Source organism: Pollachius pollachius (assembly GCF_949987615.1).
Source record: "Pollachius pollachius genome assembly, chromosome: 1".
In the NCBI taxonomy this organism is placed as follows: domain Eukaryota; kingdom Metazoa; phylum Chordata; class Actinopteri; order Gadiformes; family Gadidae; genus Pollachius; species Pollachius pollachius.
Window position 1 is genome coordinate 47727121 of NC_136934.1, and position 14458 is coordinate 47741578.

Here is a 14458-nt window from a genome sequence, read left to right on the forward strand (position 1 = left end):
AAAACAATGACATCCGTCTACAGAGGGCTGCAGGACACAAAACCTCGTTATTAGGAACTCGCTAGTTTACCGACAGACCGAGCACTATGGAGGACTTTGGGAGTGTGACACGGAAATAACAACTCAATGTTTGATCTTGGAGGAGGAAGTTCTTTTGGTAGTTTCATGCGTGTGTGTGTGTGTGTGTGCGTGCGTGTTGGCTGAGCGTTCAATCGAATGGCCGCCAGAGTGACAGCAGCTCACCTGTATCTTCCCCAAGACTCCCGGTTGCTGTCCATGTCGGCTGGCCACGTTCACCGTGTTCCCCCAGATATCGTACTGCGGTTTCTGGGCCCCGATCACCCCCGCGATGACCGGGCCGTGGTTGATACCTGGACAGCAGGACACAAGCAACAATAAGACCCTAGTAACACACCGAGTATATGCTGGATGTGTCACCCGTCCAGGGTTATCTCTTGACGAAGAAACTCGTTGGATATACAGTGGGGCAAAAAAGTATTTAGTCAGCCACCAATTGTGCAAGTTCTCCCACTTAAAAAGACGAGAGAGGCCTGTAATTTTCATCATAGGTAAACCTCAGCTATGAGAGACAAAATGAAAAAAAAAATCCAGAAAATCACATTGTCTGATTTTTTAAGAATTTATTTGCAAATTATGGTGGAAAATAAGTATTTGGTCACCTACAAACCAGCAAGAATTCTGGCTGTCACAGACCTGTAACTTCTTCTTCTTTTAGAGGCTGTTTACCTGTATTAATGGCACCTGTTTGAACTCCTTATCAGTATAAAAGACACCTGTCCACAACCTCAAACAGTCACACTCCAAACTCCACTATGGCCAAGACCAAAGAGCTGTCAAAGGACACCAGAAACACAATTGTAGACCTGCACCAGGCTGGGAAGTCTGAATCTGCAATAGGTAAGCAGCTTGGTGTGAAGAAATCAACTGTGGGAGCAATTATTAGGAAATGGAATACATACAAGACCACTGATAATCTCCCTCGATCTGGAGCTCCACGCAAGATCTCACCCTGTGGGCTCAAAATGATCACAAGAACGGTGAACAAAAATCCCAGAACCACAAGGGGGGGACCTAGTGAATGACCTCCAGAGAGCTGGGACCAAAGTAACAAAGGCTACCATCACTAACACACTACGCCGCCAGGGACTCAAATCCTGCAGTGCCAGACGTGTCCCCCTGCTAAAGCCAGTGCATGTCCGGGCCCGTTTGAAGTTTGCTAGAGAGCATTTGGATGATCCAGAACAGGATTGGGAGAATGTCATATGGTCAGATGAAACCAAAATAGAACTTTTTGGTAAAAACTCAACTCGTCGTGTTTGGAGGAGAAAGAATGCTGAGTTGCATCCAAAGAACACCATACCTACAGTGAAGCATGGGGGTGGAAACATCATGCTTTGGGGCTGTTTTTCTGCCAAGGGACCAGGACGTCTGATCCGTGTGACGGAAAGAATGAATGGGGCCATGTATCGTGAGATTTTGAGTGAAAACCTCCTTCCATCAGCAAGGGCACTGAAGATGAAACGTGGCTGGGTCTTCCAGCATGACAATGACCCCAAACACACCGCCCGGGCAACGAAGGAGTGGCTTCGTAAGAAGCATTTCAAGGTCCTGGAATGGCCTAGCCAGTCTCCAGATCTCAACCCCATAGAAAATCTTTGGAGGGAGTTGAAAGTCCGTGTTGCCCAGCGAAGGCCCAAAAACATCACTGCTCTAGAGGAGATCTGCATGGAGGAATGGGCCAAAATACCAGCAGCAGTGTGTGAAAACCTTGTAAAGACTTACAGAAAACGTTTGACCTCTGTCATTGCCAACAAAGGGCATGTAACAAAGTATTGAGATTACCTTTTGTTATTGACCAAATACTTATTTTCCACCATAACTTGCAAATAAATTCTTTAAAAATCAGACAATGTGATTTTCTAGATTTTTTTTTTTCATTTTGTCTCTCATAGCTGAGGTATACCTATGATGAAAATTACAGGCCTCTCTCGTCTTTTTAAGTGGGATAACTTGCACAATTGGTGGCTGACTAAATACTTTTTTGTCCCACTGTATATACACCGGAGGTCGCCGATCAACGAGTGCGTTTTGACGCAAAGCCACACACGCTGAACTGGACACGTCGCTAATCTAGGAATATCTCTTGACGAGAACACACGCACGTGAGCGTGCACGCACAAGAGTGAGCGTGCACACGCCCACACACACACACACACACACAAACACACACAGTATGTAGTCAAGGAAACAAGGTGGTTTTGGCCACTGGCATTCAACAAGAGCGAATAGGACATCAAGCCCACCGGAATAAACACAAAAAGATGCCATACAGGGGAAAAAAAACGTTATTCGTGTGGCTGTCCGGCGTTGAAGAACAGCGCGTCAATGTATAGGGCTCTGCGTCTGAGAAGCTGCTTGTGTACATTTGTCAGTGAGCATGCTACTGTGTGCTTAGCATCTGCTCGCCCTCCTTGCTGACCTACATTCTGATAAGCCCTTTTTTTGACGAGCGCCATTGACCCGATTCGACGGCAAACTTGCAGACGCCCAGATGTTATTTATTCGTCATTGAATTAAACACAAGAAGGATATCGCCGAAAGCCAAGGTCCTGAAATTGAATGTGGTTTAATAAAATGTCCTATTTGAGTCCAACTATGGCCCCGGAGGGAAAAGCTATCTTCAGGAAGAAGCCACTGCCCAGAGCAGGTCTAGTAACAACAGTTCTTTATATGACTAGTGTTCAATTACACAGTGTGATAAAAAAATCGAACTATCAAAGCGAAAATATCAAACAAAACAAGAAAGCGCTAAAGCGGACAAGAAAATACTAAATTACACTATTCTCTGTTTCCGTCACAGCTAGCCTAGCCAGCAGGTGTCCTTTCTTATTCGTTTGGCTTAAACTACAGAGTGCTGTAAACACACACACACACACACACACACACACACACACACACACACACACACACACACACACACACACACACACACACACACACACACACTGGGGATTAGTACTCTGATCCAGGGAGAAGCATTAGGCTCATCAGGCTGCGGGAAGCAGGACACAGCAGGGTGATAACTGCGCACACGTGCACCTGCACGCACACACACTGCTGAGTTAATAGCCTGCCCCCCCGCTGAGTTCCACCCAGAGAGGTTGGAGAGGGAGTGAAGTGTCACCACAGCACAGGTAGCACATTTGCTCCCTCTTTCTGTTCCTCTTCCTCTCAATCTCTCTACCTCCCTCTCCTTCACCTTCCTCTCTCACACTCCTCTCTCTCCCGTCTCCCTCTCTCTCCACCTCCCTCTCTCTCTCCTTCCCCTTCCTCTCTCCAACACTCCTCCACCCTTTGTCTCCCCTCGCTCTCGAACCTCCCTCTCTCTCTCCTCCACTTTCCTCTCACCAACACTCGCCCTCCACCCTTCGTCTCCCCTCTCTCTCTCGAACCTCCCTCTCTCTCTCGTCCACCTCCTCCTCTCTCTCTCCTCCTGTTGGATGGAGGGTTGTAATCTGTCAAATGAATGAATCAGCCACAAACGCTCTCCCTGCCTGTGAATATTGTAATTTACGTCAAGGAAATGTCGATGTTGTGTTCCTCAAACTGTTTACCTTGCAACGGTGTTTCGCCGAGGGGACACAGTGTCTACTGAAGCGGTTATCAGAAAAGAGAGACGTTCGCGTGCTCCTTCCCCCTACAGCATGTTCATTTCTCCATGATAATCGATGGGATGACTCACCGACTCTGAGTTTGAAGTCATTGAAGGAATGCCGGTTGATCACGTCGAGTTTTCCCACCAACGCGAAGGCGAACTCAAGCATGGTCCCGATGTGCATGTACTGTCGGTCGTGCTCCTGGAGACACGCAGAAACACACGTGTAGGCGGACTGGTGCCACACACACACACTAATGCAATGTAAAACATTATGTGAGTTAAGAGTCTGTCTGTCTGTCTGTGGGTCTGTCTGTCTGTGGTGTTCAGAGTTCACCTGGACTCTGCATAGCAACCACCACCCCACTTAAAAATAGTACTTAGCATTGTGTAGCAACTTATCCTACCTATCTTCTATCTGTACCGAGAGCGATATATTGTTTCTCCTTCTCAGACAAATGTACTTTTCTAAGTCGCTTTGTAAAAAAGCGTTGGCTAAATGTAAATGTCAAGATGAATGTTAATCTGTCCAGCATTGTGTAGTTTGAGCCCAAAGAAAATAATAAAAAGAGACCTGCTGAGTGAGCTAGTTCTCAGAAAGCAGGGCCAGTTGAGAGAATTGGAACACAGCTGTCTGTAAACGGAGACTAACTACTTAGGGAACATTTTGCCGCCCACTTTGGCTGAGGTTTTTTGTTTGGTATTATCTTTTTCTCCGATAGTCCTTTATTTTTTATCGTCATGCTGTTTTAATGAATCAATGTCCTGGAAAGCACTATAGTTAGAAGATTGGCCCTTGGTAATTGCTAGTTCCTGATTAATGCAATCAAATCAGGAGGAAATAGCCTAAAACACATTTGATAGTAGGACTTCTACAATATTTCCTTTCAGTGCCATTTTATTCAATAATTACTCAATTATGTGTGTGTGTGAATGTGCGTGTGCATCTCTGTGTGTGCGTGTGTGTGTGTGTGTATGTGTCTGTGTGTATGTGCGTGTGCGTCTGTGTGTGTGTATGTGCGTCTGTCTGTGTGCGTGCGTGCGCGTGATGCATGACCCTACCTGCATTGTGTGCTCGGGAGCAGGCGATGCGTTGAGCCCGGTGGCGGCCATGTACGTGCTGCCAATGGTTTTGATCTTCTCCACCCCACTGAACTTAGGTTTGGACAGAAGCTACACAGACAGAGAGACAGACAGACAGAGACACAGTTCATTAGGAACATAAAACACACTACTTTTGGGGTTTGTATAACACAACGCACCTTATTGTGCGTTGTGTATTCTTTGTGTATTCAGACTTTATGTTCATTGAAGGTCAACATGTCCCGGGTTTATTAATAACTTTATTGTGTTGCTCAGGTGAAGTAGCTTCGAGCGTAATGACCACAGGCAGCCCGAACGACACCGTAGTTCCCCCCCCCGATACCTCGTCGAAGTCGGCGATGATCTCGTTCAGGAGCCTCAGACACTCCAGGCCCTCCTTGTTGACGTCGGACTCGGTGTAGAACTCCTTGAAGTCTGGGATGGAGGCGAACATCACGCACACCAGGTCGTACGACTGGTGGTACAGGTCCTGCAAGGGGCCCCGGACAGAGGGGGTGTCAGACACAGAGGGGGGCCCGGGAGAGACCGGCGGCAACGCACACATACCAGTCCCTCCAGAAAAACGCGATTATGCGATCGCATAATTCAACGCATAATCAGCCAAAGTCTGCATATTCATGCGGGGGCCGCAGTTTTTCAAATATGCCGCACTTTCAACGCATACATTGCCGATTTCCACGCGAAATATGCGGGGCTTGCATGATTTCATAATCCCCGCATTTTCGTCGCAAAAAAGTCACATATATCTTGGCATAAAGTTGAAAAATGTTGCGTTTACTTCACACAACAGCAGCCATTTCCCCCTGTTGCCATGGGAACGTTATGAAGTGACGTAATTACGAGACGCGAACGTCGAAAAAAACATCGAAAAGCTGTTCCCGCATTTTTTCACTAGTTCCTGCAATTTTTGCAAGTTCCCGCAATTTCATCGCATAAAATTGCATAAATATGCCGCATATTTCATCGCATTTTTTAAGAAACGTGCCGCATAATCAAGGATTTTTAGCCGCAACAATCATAAAAAAACGCCGCATTTTTCTGGAGGGACTGACATACACACATACGCCTCCACCATGTTGAGGAACTCTAAACGAGGGCCGTGGTTTGGAGTTCAATGCAACAGATTTAAAAAAGATTTCAGGGGAAGGAAATCGGTAAGATCGTTTTTTTTAACGCAAACGTTTTTGGGATCCGCCCCCCGGCTGTCAGGTCCTTCTCGCCCACCTCGTTCTTCCAGTTGCGCGCCAGGAAGTGTTCTGCAACGTGCGCGGGCAGAACGTTCTCCAGCAGCACGCGGTTGAGGTTCTCCATGGTCTCGATCTCCTCGCACTCCTTCTTGAACTTGTTCTTCCACAGGAAGTCTAACCTACAGTAATATTCATTCTGTTACAAGAGGACACAGAGGTGAAGAGGCTGTAGGTACAGCTGCACAGCGTTGCTTCCATCAAAGTCACAGAGACACAGAGAGGCAGAGAGGGGGTGAGAGAGAGAGAGAGACAGAGAGAGAGAGTGAGAGAGAGAGAGAGAGAGAGAGAGAGAGAGAGAGAAAGAGAGAGAGAGACAAAGGGAGAAAGACAGAACGAGAGAGAACGATACAGAGACAAAGAGAGAAAAAGAGGGCAGAGAGAGAGAGAGAGACAGAGAGAGAGAAAGAGAGAGAGACAGACAGAGAGAGAAAGACAGAGAACGAGAGAGAACGATACAGAGACAAAGAGAGAAAAAGAGGGCACAGAGAGAGAGACAGAGAAAAAAACAGAGAGAGAGAGACGGAGAGTGCAGAGAGAGACGCACACAGAAAGAGAGAGAGACAAAGACAGAGTCAGAAAGACAGAAGCAGAGACAAAACATAATTCCCAATTGTAGTGATGACAATGAGGTAATTTCTTTTTATATTTTACTCAACAAAAAGCAGCAGCAAGAGTTTTGACTCAATGTTGGAAACACAATGGTTCTATTCATGCTCTATTCCAATTCTCACCACCAAAAAAAAAGGCTGCATTTGACAAATGTTACATTTTAAATAGTCACGATCCGACACACTGTCGGATCGGTCGTGAAACAAGACAAACCACAACGCAACATCATTGTCGCCTCCATCAAGTATTCCATAAATCCATTTCCAAGAAACTGTCTTTTGTTGATGTTGTTTGTTGTGCCACCCCCTCAACCTCCTCGCCCCAACAAAAATCAATTTCGGTGAAGTCATCAGTCATACACGGTCTCTGCGCTGGATGCAGATAAGAGGCGTGGGGGGGGGTGAACAACAAGGATTCAGCCTGGCTAAGACAAAGTGGGAGGGGAGGGAGATAAGCTGAACTCAAGGACGCTGGCAGAGGAAGAGGAGGAGGGGAAGATGGTATGCAGGTTAAATAACCTGTTCTCATCCTAACGCTGTTACATCTTTCCTACACGAGCACTTGCCGTTTCACCATGTGACGAACACATTATGGATTCAGGGCGTCAAATAAAATAAAGAAACACAACTGGTTTCGCTGGGTGTCATGTATTAATCGCAAATACGATTTGGGGATTTATTGTGAGGATGCACTCTTGTTTATTTCAACATACAGTCGTCGGTCGATTTATTTCAAACGTTAAAATGTATCTTGATAGTATTAAGAGATTCCTTTTGGATGAATGTGTGTGGTCAGTCATCCGACAGCCACTTTGCTCACTGTGAACAGGAGTGAAACAGAGGCTGAAAGACTATGGGAGGATATCGATCTTTACAACACCTCTGAAACCATTCTACTCATAAGGAATTCATGAGGCTTAAGACACTGCTATCTCCCGATGACACATTCCTAGAAACACATTCGTCATCCCATCCGAAAATGCAAGCAAAATAATTATGCAAATTGTGCTCATGCAACAAGCATGTTGATGCGGCGCAACAGCACAGAACTAATCGGATCCACAACATAAAGATGTCTGTGTCCGTTTCTAGGCTTTGTCAGAACAGGCCTTGGTATTACACAACAAAGCGATAACTCAGGGGATCAGCTGCCTTTCATTCATGGGTTAGATTATTGTCCAAGATAGCCGGTGTCCTCGTCCATGTGGATTCTACTCCCCTTTTTGAGAACCTTCAAGTATTTTTGTTCAATGCTACATGTTAAACACACACTCCCTCACACACACAGACACACAACCACACTATACACGTTTGTTTATATACACTGTTTATAATGAAATAACATTGACTTAATCGGATCCTATCTTAGAGTAACAGTAGCACATTAAGATTATGAAGCCATCTGTTTTGACGTGGCGGTGTTTCTTCATACCTAACTAGGGTATTTGAGAATACCCTAGGATCACCCGAAGGGAAATATATGTGCTTCTGTGACTTATTTGGTTTCCGCGGAAACCAGTTGTAAGACAGAGACAGAAGTGGCAAGTTCGACGGAACCAGGAGACAAAAGTGACACACACACACACACACACACACACACACCAACACATAAACACACATACACACACACAGACAGAGACACACACACACACCACACACAGTCGAAAGCTTCACTAGCTTCGTCTCGATTCACTGCATATGATCCGTTAACATGTGCACCGCACCGTTCTCTGTGCTTCCATTGACTTTAGCTTGTTATTACTGTGCCTCCATGCGTGTGTCAGTTACAGTACCCCTCAAGGCACAGTGTCGAAACCTCATGGTTCCTCGCTGCGTCTCATTCTAGAGAATCCAGACCCAGTTGGCCTGAACACCATAGACAGTACGTAGGCAGCCTCGACTTTGCACACTCTGGTTTCAGCCATTCCAGGGGGAGTCTTGCCCATATGTCATAAAAACTCTGCTAAAGGCCACCAGAAGCATTGTAGAAAGATAAAAACCCAGACATCGCGGTCCCAGCCTCCCAAAGCAGGTAACTCTCACAGCAACAAAACTGAGAGCAGCCTGGCGGCCATGAATCACTGGCAGGAACCTGTGTCAAGGGAAGGGGACTAACCGGGCTCCCAGAGGTCTGCTTTCACCGCATTTGCAGAAGTCTCTTAAAGTCCCTGGTAATCTGTATTTTCCTTCAATTCAGGTTTGTTTTTTGTTTTTTTGTGTTCACTGCGCGTAGTCAAAACGGTGACAAATGTTTGGATGCGTGCACACTCGAAAACAGCCGCTATCACTTCCTGGATGTTATTGAGGCGGGAGGTGTGGAATACGGAGGAACCTCACACCTCATTGACTAATGGGACCATTCATAAGCCTGGCCAATCACAAGCGTGATCCTATTTGTTCCACCCCCGCACCCTTTTCATAACATTTTAAATTGACCATCCGTTTAACGGCTGGGATAGACCCATCCAAGAGGAAACGGTAGTTATTAAAGATAAGTCTACCTGCGCCCTGGTACATGAAAGTAGCAGACCCGTAATCACTGTTATGAGAAACACCTGTGACGAATGGTGTATGACTGAAATGAACAAAGTGTTTGACTTCTTCTTCCTGGAGGGTCTGACACATTAGGAGCCATTTTGTCGATGGCGTTAATAGGTTGTAAAAATGATATGTAATGAACGTGCATTTTTAAATACTATATATAGACAGCTGAATACATTTACATTTAGGGCATTTAGCAGACGCTTTTATCCAAAGTGACTTACAATAGTACATTCGTCCGAAGAAATACAACCCCTTTAACACTCGCCTCCCTACTGGTTGGACAGTTGGTCTTCTTTCAGTCAATGTTACTAAACAAAATGGATGCAAACAATGGATGCTCAAAGGAGTCTCAGAGGCCCTGGGGGGATGGGTGGAGATGGGTGGAGATGAGGAAGATAGTGTCAGAGCGGCCATGCTGTGGACCTACCTGTCTGGCCAGCACAAGAAGGGTGATGAAGAAGATGAAGAGGGAGATAGAGCCCATTGTCTTCAGGTCTTTGAGAACACCGGGCCTAGGGCAGAGAGGGGAGGAAGAGGAACAGTCCCACGTGAGAGAGAGATAGGTGAATGGGGGAGGGAAGAATCAAGGCCAGGGAAGAATGTGGGTTGAAGATTCGAAAGAGGACCATAGAAAGGAGAAAAGGAAGATCAACTAAATAGAAAGGGTACATAGAGTTAAAAAGGATTCCTCACGCTTCAGTGCTGTAATGTTCTACTGTTTTTGTGGAAATTGGCCTCACTTTTCTTTAAAAAGGTTAAAGAAAATAATATATAAATAAAAGGTTGTAGACATACATAACCATGACAGAAAGTAATAAAAGGCAAGTGACAGTTTAAACGACAAAATGAAACAAAAAGAGAAAAAAGTGCAGTGGAGAATGACATCGCGTCAAAGAAGAAAAAAAGGGAATACCCCAGAGAATCAAGCCAGCAGTCTGCAGCCAGCCGTCATGATTGGCTAACTGAGTGCCCTTTTCCCAGCTGTCACTCTGTCAGGGCTGTCACTCAGGTTATGCCCTGACATGTGGGTCGTCTTCGGGTATCAGCATTTCTACTGGCAGACTAAGGAGCACGACTACCCACGACACCCATTATTTTCTATCCCGGCATATTTAATCGTACGAGCGACTGCACGCTAGTAACACCAAACAACGTCAAATATTACCAAAATACATTCTTAAACATTGGCCTTGACGCTAGTACCAGTTTGATAACATGAGGCCTGTCAGACCATGAGAGACAGTGGTTTACCTCGTTTTCTGTTTATACAAAGTTGTCCTATTTACATCAGCATGTGAAGGGTATCAATAAACAATAAAGCGTCAAAGTATTGAAAGTACCACTGATTAGAGTACCACTGATTAGAGTTTCCAGATAGTTTAATTTGTTATGTTCAAGAAAGTATACAATAGAACACCGAAATATAAAAAAAGAGACTCAACTAAATCTTACAGAAATCCTGATGCTTGAAGCTGAAGTGTCAACAAAATGGAAAACAGAGGCCACTGAAAATGTGTGGTTTACTTTTGCCCAGTAATCGAAAAAAAGTCAATCATTCGTATCCCACTCCGGTAACACCATTATTCTGGACAGTTTCCTAAAGTCTCTGTACACAATCACTCTCCCTTGTTCTCTAACCTTTTCCCTTAGAGCCAACACCAAGGTTTTCCCATCTCTTTCCCGTTTAGCCGCTCATGGGCCGTGACCAGGAACGCTGGACAATGCAGGTCCGGATCGGTAGACAATGGCAAAGGCGATGTTATCTTATATATTCATGGCTTTTACGGCTTCTGTATGTCCCTGGTCTACATGCATTTCGATCATGTGTCACATCCTCTAACGGTGATGCGACACACTCCAACACGCACACACACACACACACACACACACACACACACACACACACACACACACACACACACACACACACACACACACACACACACACACACACACACACACACACACACACACACACACACACACACACACGGTTCTTCCCAGATCTGGCATTGACATTTTGTTCACATTTCATTGACCTTATGTCGACCAGCAGACAGTCACCCCCCTTGGTGTCAAGACTATAGGAAGACAAAGACTGCGGCCTTAGCCTATCGCTAGGAAGGTGTCCGATAAGGCCACCACGCAGGGCAGATGGCCGTGGCAAACTGACGTTTCTTGCTGCATGTTCGGAATATTTAGGAAAGGTTAGGATGAATTTTTAAGGGGATAGCGTGATTATATTGGGTCTGAGCCAGGCCAGCGGCAGCATATTACAAACTCATTAATTCAAGTGTCAATGCCTTTTTGCAGTGGGAGATATACCTGTTGCGAAAAAACGTTTTTTAATTTTTTTCTAGTGCTCGACCAAGTACACGTTGCGACGGATCAGTTCATTATGCTGATACGTCCCGGCGTAGGAAAGGAAGGATTGAACGGGTATGGAAATCGGTCGACTAACCAATGAGCATGGCACTCCGAAAGACCCCTATCCGACTCAAGGTCTTGGGAACCAGTGGCTCTGCGTCTCAAAGTCAATGTTTGCTTAAACACCGAATCCCCTTCGCGCTAACCTTTCCCTGGATCCTTTGTCAGGCAACACCTCCAGAGCAGGAAGGTACAAAGTGGGGTGGCCGAGTGACGCACGGCGATACGGCGAAGACGGATGGCGACGGGGAGAGACGCGGACCCTCGCCGTGGGGGAGGGGAGCGCGGGGTGTGAAGGGGAGGGGGGATGGATACAGAGTGTTAACTCTTGTTTGATCAAGCACTGTTGGGTGCGCCGCCGTGACATCGCATCGATCAGCGAGAGAGAAATGTTTCAGCGGCTGTGTGTTTGCGCACACCGTTTCAAATCTCCATGCCTCTCTTCAATCATAAATTCCCTCTCTCTTTACCCCCCCCCGCCGAACCCAGCTTAGCAGAAGCTGTCTCTCTCTCTCTCTCTCTCTCTTTCCCACCCTTATCCATCGTCTCTCACCCACTCACCTGTCCAGCGTCTCGGTCCTATACAGGAACGTGCTGTATTCATCCAGCAGGGACGCGTGCGTCTGTAGTATAATGATGTTGTAAACCACCACGGCTGTCAGCATGATGATCATCTTCAGCTCGTAGTTGATCCTCAGGAACACTGAGCAGGAGATCAGGCCCAGAATGCAACTGTAGATGAAGTACTGGAGGGGAGGGGGAGGGAATTAAGGAGAAGGAGAGGGTTGTTATACGCTGCTGATGTTAAAACGGCTAGAAGAGCAATACTTTCAGCAAAGGGTACGTAATTGAGTCTTGAGATTAAAAGTCAATCAGCCTTTATGCTTGTTTCAAAGACGCTTAAAATGTTTGAACACTTTTCAAATGGGTGTTCATAAAAAATAACTCAGTCTAATGAGTAAATCATCTTCGAAAACTGTTAATCAGGACTCAAAATCCTGCCGGGCGGGCGAATATTTCACGTGTAAGAAACACTATAACAGACCGTAAATGAAGGCGGTAATGCAGTCACTACTAGAAAGAATTTAGATCGTTTCTTTATGTGTTACGCGCAGATCACTTTATGGAATTGGCCCAAAAAGCTCCCAGGTTTTCTCACAGCCGATCTGATACAGCAGCTGTTTCAGACATTACAAACAGACATTAACATCTGAATGGTGATCTCAGAGGTACTGAGGAAAACACTGGCGCCCAACCCTCCCATTCCCGAGATAAGTGGTGGAACGGATCGTCCTTTAAGCCATAAAGGGCGTGTGAAACAGTCCACCCAAGGCTATTTTAAATAAACGACGTTGCGTGCTAAGTAGGCGTTGAGCTAAAAACAAAGCTGATCTATAAATGAAAAGAGTGCGGATGCCATCGTTGACATCTCAGCGGGCAGAGGTATTTGGCATCCCTCCAAAACAGCAGCAGTTTCCGCCGACATATGCTGAAGGACTTTCAGTCCCCACCCAAGGAGTGAGACAAAACTAGTGCAGCCTGTTTTGAAGTAGAAACAGCCCATTGAAGAAGCGGGTCTACAAAATCCTCTCATGTTAGCATTTCGTAAATGATTCATCGGATGCCATGCGAGAGAGCGGCAACCGATTTTATCCGGCGTACGGCTGCTGCAATACTTCCATCACCATCCACGAGGGAGGTGGTCAACCATCAGAGGGTTGGGACCCACAGACCCACACCGCTAGTGATGCAGAGACCAACCGCAACAACGGCTCCTGGGAACATGAGCCAATGCCATGGTGGGGCAGCTAGGAAGGCAAGCAGAACGGCCTCCGACAGATGCAGAGTATAGGAGATAAGAGAGAATGGGAAGATGGGTTGGATATCTTAAGATGTTTAAGGCTGGAGTTCAAAAAGGAGGAAGATATAGGAAGAGGGAGGAGGCTGGCTTCCTCATATCGACGACATGACCGAAATTGCTCCATTTAGCAAAGCGGGCTTAACTGAATATATATATAACGCTGCATACTACACAAGTTTTTTTATAACTAGCAGAGGAGAAACGTAAACATGCAGACGCACGCATAGACAAACAGCAACACAACAGATAAACACACTCGCAATTGACTTGGCAAGGGTTTCAATTAACGGTATTAAAAAAGATACACTGATGCACTTAACTTGATTTCACACATGCATTATTCCAATGTATGCTTACTATACACAACTTACCGGGAGGTAGAAGCCATTTTTATCAATGGAGCTCATTGGCTGTCCAGTGTTGTAAAAAAACGTCTCATTGGATGAATTATAAACCGAAACAGGCGAGGTCACAGACTCCCCCAAGAAGAACTGTGGACAAGAGAAATGGCAGTGTGAAAATAAAACAAACTGTGGATTATACAATGTATCGGCTTATTTCCATTAAAAAGTCATGAAATTCTACGACTTGAAGCTAACTATGGAGTCCATTTCATTGTTTTCTGGTTCCAGATGTTTAACACATTGCAGAAGATGAGAATAGGAAGTTTGAGTCAACAGTTATCCTTGGTTCCATCCACTAGCCTGAAGTCAGTGCATTAGCATCTCCACAAGGTTATAGTAACCCCAGGCACATACAACCACATCCAAGTCCTGTATCTTAGACCTCCATATCAAGATCTATTCAGTTATTATAATGTGGATACAAATAAAAATAAAATTATTTGACCGAGAGTATTTCAGAAATCTTGGGACTAAGGGTTAGGGTATAGCCCTAAACCATAGCATGCTACCGAAAATATTTTTTTTATTCATTTTTTAAAATTTCTAAAACTGAAGCAGCTAATTGTGACACTGAGAAGAAACGGAAC

The 14458-nt window shown here is 45.6% G+C and overlaps 1 protein-coding gene across 1 annotated transcript in view; it reads right to left on the minus strand.

The window, feature by feature from the left end:
- The window catches only part of adcy2a (adenylate cyclase 2a), a gene marked incomplete at its 3' end in the record, with an annotated part of 60119 nt that overhangs the window by 555 nt on the left and 45106 nt on the right, over positions 1–14458 (minus strand). The window contains exons 17-24 of the mRNA XM_079741652.1: positions 13839–13958; positions 12168–12352; positions 9607–9691; positions 6005–6163; positions 5103–5249; positions 4739–4849; positions 3764–3878; positions 244–371 (exon numbers count right to left, since the gene is read on the minus strand). Of these exons, the coding sequence (XP_079597778.1) occupies positions 244–371; positions 3764–3878; positions 4739–4849; positions 5103–5249; positions 6005–6163; positions 9607–9691; positions 12168–12352; positions 13839–13958 (1050 nt within the window). The remainder of the gene's footprint in view (positions 1–243; positions 372–3763; positions 3879–4738; positions 4850–5102; positions 5250–6004; positions 6164–9606; positions 9692–12167; positions 12353–13838; positions 13959–14458) is intronic.